Source organism: Watersipora subatra, chromosome 6 (genome assembly GCF_963576615.1).
Source record: "Watersipora subatra chromosome 6, tzWatSuba1.1, whole genome shotgun sequence".
NCBI lineage: Eukaryota > Metazoa > Bryozoa > Gymnolaemata > Cheilostomatida > Watersiporidae > Watersipora > Watersipora subatra.
In genome coordinates this window covers 36,839,479-36,849,958 of record NC_088713.1, presented here as the reverse complement: position 1 = coordinate 36,849,958, position 10,480 = coordinate 36,839,479, and the positions used below count along the sequence as shown (strand labels likewise).

At 32.6% G+C, this 10,480-nt stretch overlaps 1 protein-coding gene across 2 annotated transcripts; it reads left to right on the top strand.

Annotated features, from left to right (window-relative positions):
- The first annotated feature begins 4,768 nt into the window (after positions 1-4,768).
- LOC137398655 (zinc finger protein 271-like) lies at positions 4,769-10,203 on the top strand. Of its 2 annotated transcripts, none has more exons than XM_068084841.1 (5): positions 4,769-5,223; positions 6,771-6,828; positions 6,950-7,006; positions 8,640-8,774; positions 9,044-10,203. In XM_068084841.1, the coding sequence occupies exons 1-5, from the start codon at positions 4,797-4,799 to the stop codon at positions 9,111-9,113; spliced, it is 747 nt and encodes a 248-aa protein (XP_067940942.1). In that variant the 5' UTR covers positions 4,769-4,796; the 3' UTR covers positions 9,114-10,203. The 2 variants fall into 2 exon arrangements, with proteins under 2 accessions (XP_067940942.1, XP_067940941.1); XM_068084840.1 differs by having other exon boundaries at positions 6,950-7,097.
- Positions 10,204-10,480: the final 277 nt, after the last annotated feature.

Here is a 10,480-nt window from a genome sequence, read left to right as displayed (position 1 = left end):
GAGAAAACAAATAAACATGTATAACAATGCTTTTATATCTACACAAGAGTGTATAAGTAAGTATAAGTAAAAAATTGCATTGTGAATATTATTCTTGAAGTTTATTGTACAGATATTAAATTGAGCAACAATTACAAGCTTTTTTCATTTCCCAATATTTTTTTAGAGATAGTAATGCTTGAATAGTGTGTATATATATATATATATATATATATATATATATATATATATATATATATATATGTAAACATTTTGTATATACATATTATGAAGTACAGAGAAACTGTTTCAAGAGTAGGCAACTCTATAATTAGCGGTTGTAGAAAGTTTTTAAAAACCCTCACATCAACCAAATTGTTTAAATTGAGCATTGTGTTCAATTGTTTGACTTTTATCTATTGATTCACATGGCAAAATGTCATGCTAATTTTAGGCTTGCTAGAATACACTTCATAGATCTCAGCTTATCTTGCCTAAAAAACATGCACGAGTACATGTATATTACTTAACGAAAACAGGCCATATTTTGTAGTTGCCATCAGCAAAAGATAACTGAATGATTAAGACAGATCGATACCATCATAGCTGTAGCTGTGCTACTGACCTAATCTCGGCCAAACAGCTTTAGGCATGTTGGCATGCTAAGTCTAAGGAAAATTATGATGTGTCATTCAATAAACCTTCCACATAAATTGTTGCTACTAGTATGCTTTTCAGCTTTGTGCAAGGCGAATGATTGTAATGACCAGTGTTCGAAATGGGGGGTACGCAGGGGTACGGCGTACCCCTAAAAAGAATTAGTGGGGGTACTCCCTAGGAGGCGTACCCCCTCACATAAGGTTGCTCATATCTTATTAAATGCGGTAAAATCGGAATGAAGTGAAATATTCACACGTTTTTTTCCTTTTCTTCCCCAACTTATATTAGCTCGAGTTCATTACACCGAAAACAGTGCTTGTTTTCGGGACGGAGAATCATGCTACTGACCTTTAATTTCTTCAGTTAGTCTTTTGCTATTATAGCGGATCAACTAGATAGTTTTGTTAAAAAACTGAGAACCGATCAGTTTTCTGTCAAGCGACATGACCCTGTGTCGGCCGCCCTGTGGAATCCTTGAATAGCTTAAGATTAATCATTGCTTGGATTCTTCCCTTGTGTTTTGGATGGTAGTTTTGAATAAATTCTTGCTTATTATACTAGTTTCTTCATTGTTTCTTTCAATTCATAACGAAACGGCATGGGCCAATAGATTTAGTGACTATGATGAATTTAGAGTCTGTATTTAAAAAAATAGTGAGTGACTGAGCTTATCATATAATAATATTCATGGTGCTTCGGAGATGGCACTGTGTGGTGTCTGGGGTCTGTGTGGACTGTCCATAGAGTTCTTTGACTCACTCACATCACAACCTAGAGTCTCCATAGTCATAGAGCACTCAGCTTGTGCAGCTCAACCCACTTTCAATTTCTTACAGGACACAACACAGGGTTTTTAAATTATGGAAAACAGCATAATTTAGGGGCATTCATGCTAAAAATCTTTCGAGAGAGTACCCCCGCACCCCCTCTACTGAGAGGGCGCAGCGCCCCTCTCAGACTCCCCCCGTGAGCGGCGAGCAGGGCCGTTGGCTCTGGACATTACCCTCCTGGCATGACAGAGAGTACCCCCAATAATCTCTCTCCACTCCAGACACTGGTAATGACTGATACGTATGAGAATAAGTAATTCATGAAGTGGCAAGGCGGTTGAATAGTATGCTGGTGTAGCATGCTGGTCTGCAAACTTGAGTATCGAAGCTCAATTTTTGTGGGGAGCAATTTTTCCTAACACTATTAGCACGACTTTAGACAAATTATGAACAGACACTGCCCTTATTATAGTAAAGATTTAATTAATGAGCTGTCAATTGTTTAAGCTCATGCATCATCTAAATAGTTGCTATATGTCGCAGTGATAAAAAAGCTTATACCATTATTGGACAGTAGTAACTGTTCACGTATGCATCAAAGTCAAGAGTAATAGTGTAGGTTTTTGGCAACTAGTTTTATTATTCTAAAATACTGTGCCCCGTAATATTGAATGATGTTAGTATTAGACTTTGTACAAAGATATATCGGTATAACACTAACACGGAAAAATTATCAAAAGTACAATGTTACGGAAGTAAACAGATTAGCATCAAGTTCCACATATAAAAGCAATGTTGCATATTAATTCAAATAAAACCACATAGTATATTACACACTTACAATTATTAACCTCTATCAGTAAAAGAATGCTCTACATTATTGATTGTACACGTGCCAGAATCAGGGCTCTACAAATGCATGCATACATCATTTAATTAGAAGAAAATTACTCTCAACAAGAAAACTTACAGAACATAAACAAGAACAGCTTTACAGACCCACTCGGTAAAAAATAGTATTATTACGCAAGTGGCATATTAAATTTGAGTTTTGCACAAAGTCCATACAGAATTGTCAAGACATAAACTTCACTTTACATTAATAAATTCTTAGAACTTAGCACATGAAACAACTTACATTAGCAGTAGTCTATTATTATAGTAGTCAAGTATAGCAGATATGAAACAAGACTACTTTATCAGCCCTCTTTTAACAATAAAATGTGGCATAATCCATACACAAAGCCCTATAATATTTCAGCTATTTGAACCCAACAGCCGAGATACTATCAAAAAGCATAACCCTTAGCTTGTTTTTAAATACAATAATTATCAAGTGAGCATTATGCCAAGGTAATCCTATTCATACTTTAACAGTAACTACGCGTTACTGTTAGTATAATTGTGTGAGATGACTGGCATTTAAATTCAGTTTTTACCCATACAAATGTCTGCTCACAACCAATAACCTTAACTACGATATTAGGTCAAACAAAAATGTTTTGGTGAAGTAATGTTGAGTTCTGTGTACCTGAGGTCTTCTATCTGGTGTATGCTGGTACACTGTGTATAATGTGTCATGTGATTCAAGGTTTTTAGCAATACCTTTGGTCTCAGGACGGTTTGTAAACTAAATGCTTCTATATACCTGGTAGCGGCAAGCTCAGCTAAACAGCTTCTGTTCTGTTCAAGAAAACAAGATAGTCTGCTAATACTTACATGTATTAATTGCGATAGATAAGACGGTCTACCAATCTACAAATACCAATTTATTTACATAAATAATAAAATATATATTCATGCGTTTATTCAGATACATGTGACAAATTAAAGTTATTTCTTTGTGTAGATAGAAAAGCCAATCAGCGATGTTTGAATTAAATAATTACCGAACCTATGTTATGTTATGCTCAGATACAGACTAGATGCATAACATATGGCATGACAGATCTCAGAAAAATGCAGCTTTACTTATTTCAAACGGCTATGTACTGTTTTTAGATGTCGGTTTGTTGAAAATATTTATTTTGTACCATATTTGTTATATTCTTATTCATAATTGTAGTAATAGACGCTGCAGCGATATACTAGCAAGCTTTCCCTATGCATATGTAGTAAAATTTCTCAGACTGCTGAGGAGGCAACTTGGTGAGGCAAAGGTAAGTATTACTTAAATATTTGCATGCAGTCTTATAGAGCATAGGGAAAAAACCACGTTTTTATAATATAAAAATATATACATAATACTATATAAAATTATAAAAAGCCCTTAGTGCCCTGTACATTTTATATTGTTGTTTAATTCACTATACACTTAGTGTGTTTAGGGCGTTTTATTTATGAAACTAGTGTTTTTAACGATTATATACAATGTTTCTTCTGATATATAAAGGAATATAAAAACTATACATATATTTTTTTTGTTCATCTCAATTTATATTTAGGCCTGTCTATCAACATGTTTTTCTTGACACCAGCTGCTTATAGACTCAATTTTTCACCCAAAGAAACATTCCGCTCGCAACTAATAACCACAACAAGTTAAGCCAAACTATTTGGATAAAGTATTATTGAGTTATATTTGACTGAAACTGTTTATCTGGTGTATGCTGGTACAATGTGGATCATGTGACCGCTGTTTGCTGGCAATCTCTTTGATCTTTCATCTAAAATGGTGGTCATTTGCAATCTACAAAACGAAACTCTTTAATTAAGAAAACAACCACCAAATTAATTAGAGCCTGAAAAATGTTTAAAATACATATATATACATACATGTATATCTAATAAACTTTGCTATCATCATGTTACACCTATTACACTTTCTTTGACCTATATACACTTTGCATTTGTCTATGACATGTAGTCTATAAAAATGTGCTGTCATGACTGTTTAAGGGCCTCCTAATTTCTAACTAAAATCATTATGACAGTGACAGGTCAATTAAATACCACTTTAGCATACATTTCAAGATACAGTATTGCTTCATAAGATTTCATAAATGCAAATTGGCACAATCTACTTCCATCGTCACAATTAACCTTTTATAATCTTTCCTACTTGTTGATAGAATATTTGTAGCCTCGGCCTACTATTAAATATGAATTAAAATTGATTGTATTATAAACTATGAACTATAGCTCTTTTTATAATAACATAAATGTTTGTTCACGTGATGTTTGCATAAGGTGGTCTTGGTGAGACATGTAGATCAACTTTGTAGAGTTTAAACTCCGCCCTATCAGAAGACTTGACAACGCCCACTTTACAGGGTTATAAAATACAGCACAGCTATAGAGTGGACTAATTACACTTTTAGCACAGTCCAGTGAAATATGGACATGCATAGAAACGAGTTACATGCGTTGAACACTCTACTACTTGGGATGGAAATAAAAAATACTCCTAATCATCATTTCTATTCCTCATCTACTTCAAAACCTTATTCAAGAACTGAAAACTGCTACAAAAATATGTGGCTTAACACTTACAGAAGAGAATTGGGGGAGGACAGAACGTCTTTTCAGTTATACCGATTTCAACATACACCAGTGAAGTTCGAAGAAAACTTGCCTGCAAACATGAACCATGCTGACCCTCGTATAGCCTACCTTAACATCTCAGCCATCACCAGTACAGGTTGGAAAGCGGATGAAAGTGATGTTCCACTGGACCTCAGTCTCCAACCAAAAGATATGTCTCTTAGATCACAGCCAGCTTTGCAACCTCATTGCCAAAATTTCTGCTCAAACATTAGGAGAAAATCTTTGACTAGAGAAGAAAGAATAACTAAATTTTCTCTTCTTCACAATGGTAAGTGTTTTTCCATTGTATTTTTTTATAAAACAAATTAATTTGAAACAAAAAAGCAGCTTAACGTAGCATCAATAATAAAAATTTTCACAAATAGTGCTGCACAACATGTTGCATCAACAGGTTATGCTGTATTATTTGTAAAAAGTTTATATGGTTTTAAGTTTCCAGTTTGCGTGAATTGAATTGTTTTGTAGCATATCATAAAGGTTTAATACTAAAATTATTCACTAACCATTTTTAAGTTAAGATAACTTTTAAATCTAAAGATCTACAGAATATTTATTTACATAAAAAACCAAACAAATTTTCACTAATTTTAAAGTAAAAATTTAAACACGCTTGACATATTTAGATTAATAACTTTAAAATCAAACAGATTGAAAATTAATAGAACATATAAGAAATGAAACTTCATCACCAAAGTTTGAACTCTGTTCCTAGCTTTAGATTTTAAAACAATCATCACTAATTTTTAGCTTTTTGTTTTTACGTATTTTACTTTTTTTATAATTCAGCTCATCCAAGGCAGTAGACTTACTCTACATTCCTCTTTGTTTAACTTAAGAGTTGTTCACTCATAACTTGGGCATAAACAAGGATACAAATGAAATGTTGTATAGAATAGTTAATGATAAAGATAGAAAACCAACCAGCACGTGAACGATCAAAATCCCAAAGGAAGTATACAGCTGCAATGCTTGATCACTAAACATTTTTTTTGGCTTTTACATCAAATTTAAACTATATAATAATCTTTAGCCATTAATTTATTGTCCACTTTACAGTATTTAATTGACAGTCAGTACCATATCATATGCCTGTTTATTCTATAGCCTTAGGTCTATCATGCTAGATCACCCACCTTTTGTAGTTTACTGTTTACAGTTAATACTTGATAGCCTAGCTTATAATTAATAATTTATAATCTGCAGTTTTACAATAATCATTCTAAAAATATATTTGAAAATAAAACATGCAAAAGAAAACACAGGTTTTCTCTGATAATACATGATATCAAATTGATATTAGCTCAGAGGATCTAACAGATGAGTAGTAATATTAAACTAAATCCATAGCTATGGATATATTAGCTCTAGAGTGACTTTGATCATTATGTAGAACTATTTTATTTATGGTTGTATACAAAATTAGACTGCATTTTGCAAGCCTTTAACTCCCTCCATATGAAAAGGTCTGTCAGTATTTGTTTACCAACAGATAAATAGATTAAGCCATTTGATGCAAACAATCATGATATCATAAGATCAAACCCCATATCAAGAAATATTATTTTAAATGCTAAAGGTTGTCTAAAATTATATAGCTAAATGCCTACATACCTACCATATCTTAATGATATCTCAATATCCCAATTCAAACTGGCAAAGTTACGTCAGAGGCACTAACACATTCTGATTAAATAGCTAACAAACTCTTACAAAAATCTGCCATTTTATTTTTCAGGCAGGATGAAAATGGTTTTTAATTGCACTTGTATGAGTATATGTTGCATGTTTTTGTAATATTATAAAAAAACTTTTTAGACAATCAAGAAAATGAAAGTGAAAAGTTTTCAAAAAAGATGGTATCTCCTCAAAGCAGGTAAGCCATATCTTTAGCAAAGTAATAAAACAATCTTTGTCTGAATTTATAATAATCATTTAATTAATTTAAGAAGCTTTATTTCCAAGAGAATGAACATATTTTCTCATCTTTGTTGCAGAATAATGTTCACACAGAACAAGGTTTCAGCTCAAGAAATCGATCCTCGTGATACAAGGTTTGATTGTAAACATTGTAAGTCAATCAACTCGCAGTTTGACCATGGAAAACAAGTGCCTCAACACAAAACTAAGGTTTATTACTGCGATGTAAGTAAATTCCTACACAATAGTTAATTTATCAAGCTGTTACTGTTGGTGACAAAATCAGACAAACAGCTTAAGCTATTTAGATAAATGCCTGACACTTGGTTTATTGGACAAGATGAGACATGACTAGACAGTTTTTACTACATGCGACCTATGGAAATTATGCTCTGGCAGAAAACTGTGTTTTAAAAAGAAAACTTTAATTAGATATAAAGCTGTCATTTAAAATTAAAAAGCAATGCATTAATTTCAAAAGGTGAAAATTGCTGAACTTGATTTAAATATCTACATAAAGCTAGTAGAACTTAGTGCAGGTTGACTTCAAAAGTTAAACTTGTTTTGGTTTTGAACCAATACTTATAGATGTAAGGATTTGTTGCTTTTTGAATATTTTTATGTTGCCTAAAAATATTGCTCTGCTTGATAACTCTACTAGTAACTGTACTGATGATATATTTTGTTTACCAGCTAGTCGATTACTGAAAATACATTTTGCTAGTGTTTACACTTTCTGCTAATCATTGCTTTAGATTGACGATACCAAAGGTTCTCATTTATCGCTACTTATTTTCAGCCAGTTGTAGGTAAAAGCTGATTATATATTCAGGGTTGGAAATCCCTGCATGCTGAAGTTTATTCAATTTTGATAGAGGAAAATGAAGAGTCACAGTAGCAATTGAAACACAGTTTTATAAAGGCAATTAAGTCAATCAAACATTTTAAATTCTAGCAATCAGTAAGGTTGTAATTTTTTCCTAAAGATACATTATGCAATAGTAATATTATGTAATAGTATAGCAAACGGTGTAACTAAAAATTTGCTATACTATTTAAATCCTTAGTTATTGCATGGTTTGCATACCTGATATAAAAAGAAATTTTAGAACATGGAAATAAAGCTTTGGTGTACTAATGTTGGTTAGTACTTATAGTGCTCCATCTGTGTTTGCTGTCATTATGCAATAAATATGCCTTTTGGTGTTTGTCTACATGTTTATACACTTAAAAAATGATGTTTTTTGGTACATGTAATTTTACTTACTTTTTATAGTTTATATACGCCTTTAAATTTGTTTAACACTTTCCTCAATAATTTTAAGGACTAAATAAAAAGTTGATATTTAGATGTAGTTTATTTACATGTTGGCAACAGCAACATGCTCGCTAATATTAAGTATGAGAGTTGGTGGTGTGCTTATATTATTTTGATGATAATTGATGATGGCTTGAAATTGAGTCAGTCAGGGCATTGAACTTCTACCTGACAATCATCAAACCACAATCTGTATTCTTGGCAATGTAGAGGGAGCTTTAATTCAAGACACCATTGGTACGGATGACAAAACAACTACCAGTTACCATCATTAAAAATGGCTAGCACTACTTCAAGGGGTCAAATAGGATCCATGTATTGACCATCTAGTTTTTCACTCATTAAACAGTTTATGAGAAAGACCAGAATATGCTGGTCCTCAAAGGAATTTGATACAGCCTTCTCTAAGATTATTTAACACTTTATGCATTCCGTGTTTTACATGGTAGATGTGTGAAAAGAGCTATAAACAAGCAAGAGACTACAGAGCGCATGTTGCAGCACACAAAAATGGCTCACTCTTCAAGTGTGATATGTGCATGTGTGTTCTGTCAAATTCCTCAGACTATCTTCATCATCTCAAAGTAAGATTCAAACTTATTGAGAATTTATTTTTCAATCTTTAAAGCCATAAAATAAAACTAGAAAAGTATTTTTATGGGTTTGTAACTTTTTATAAAGTGTTAGAGCTCGCATGATATGCAAATATTGCTTAAAAGTAAGTGTATAGAGAGCAGAAGCGACTGCTCAAAGGAATACAGATGTTAAAATGTTTATACAGATGGTCAGTAATTTTACAATGTTAATTTACAAGTCTCACTACCAAGTAAAACATCTCTGGTGCTGATTATAGACACACAAACAGAAGGACCTTCACTTCTGCCACCACTGTAAAAAATACTTTCGAGATGGATGCACATTAGCGACTCATATGAGAACACATACGGGAGAGAAACCATATAAATGTGAAGAGTGTAGAAAAGAGTTTAGACAGATCGGTACATACCGCCGGCATAAGAAGTTGCATAGAAAAAGATCTTCAAACCTTTGAACAAAAGGCAAGATGATATATGCGCAGAATCGATTTTGATCGCATATGTTAGACATAGAAAGAACGAGCTCTTTGTAGAATATTTTATTTTAATTTTTTGAAGCAATTGGTAGAGAGAGACCTTGAAAATTTATTTAAAAAAGTGATATGGGCATGAGTACAAAACCTCCCTTTTATACGGCATAATGGTTTTATAAAGATCTAGCTCAAGTGAACGATTGTGTCCCCTGATTCAGCGTTGACGCTGTGCACATTTTATCCGTATTTAATGAATCACGTTTTTGTTCTTTGCCAACGATACATTGATAATCGTATTTCTACACATTACATTCTCTAGAACACTTGCCATCATTATCTGCATGGACAGGTAGTTCTGTAGCAAAACTGAAAGCAAGAAAAATTCCATTATGCAAAAAGACAAGAGAGAACTTCATTTTAAATTCTGTAACCTGCAATTGCCTTTTCTACAAAGCTTTGATTCTGCTAGTATATTTCTTTTGTTTCACTGGTAAACTGTAGAAACAGGGTATCTATCTTCAATTTGGTGCAAAAGCTAGATTCACATTAGCTAATGCGCGATTCCAGAAACTGATATGCTCATAATAATTATATTTTATCAGCTTTCTTATTGTTTGAAATGTAGCATTTATGATGGTGTGTAATCGCAACTATTTTATGCTGAAATATGCTTTTCAAGCAAATAGGGATTGTATTGTCTATATAGAAGCAAATCATCAAATCAATACGCTTATATATCATTGCATGTAGACTAGCATCGCTACTTCGCTTTCAGTAAATTACTAGAAAAATAAAATATGGTTAACCAATATGATACTAGAGATTCATTTACGATTTCTGGAAGTTCTTTTGAAACTCATACATAAGTTTTTTCATACCTTATTATAATCTTTATGCTACAGTGACTGTATTTCGGTTCTTTACTCTAAAGAAAATTAGATGTGTCTCTACACAGTTGCAGGTTACAATGCTGCTGAATATCTATTCTACTGCTGCATGTGATACACTAATTGTAATACTGCATAACAAGGCTTCAACAATGCACTGTTTCTTTACAATTTAGTGCAAGAACTTCGAATGAGCTTGCGCCGTTTTATAATATTTGAGCAGATTTGATGATAAACAAAAAATAGAAATGTGGTAGTCATAAAGTTTGCTATCTTTTTAATAAATGTAAGGTGGATGAAGCGTGAACTAGTATATATATATATACATAGCAGT

Bases quoted from the DNA above. Each gene is read 5' to 3' on its own strand.
- LOC137398655 (XM_068084840.1), top strand. From the start codon at position 4,797: ATGGAAATAAAAAATACTCCTAATCATCATTTCTATTCCTCATCTACT. The intron at 5,224-6,770 runs GTAAGTGTTTTT...AAAACTTTTTAG, and splicing joins ATTTTCTCTTCTTCACAATG to ACAATCAAGAAAATGAAAGT. The intron at 6,829-6,949 runs GTAAGCCATATC...TCTTTGTTGCAG, and splicing joins ATGGTATCTCCTCAAAGCAG to AATAATGTTCACACAGAACA.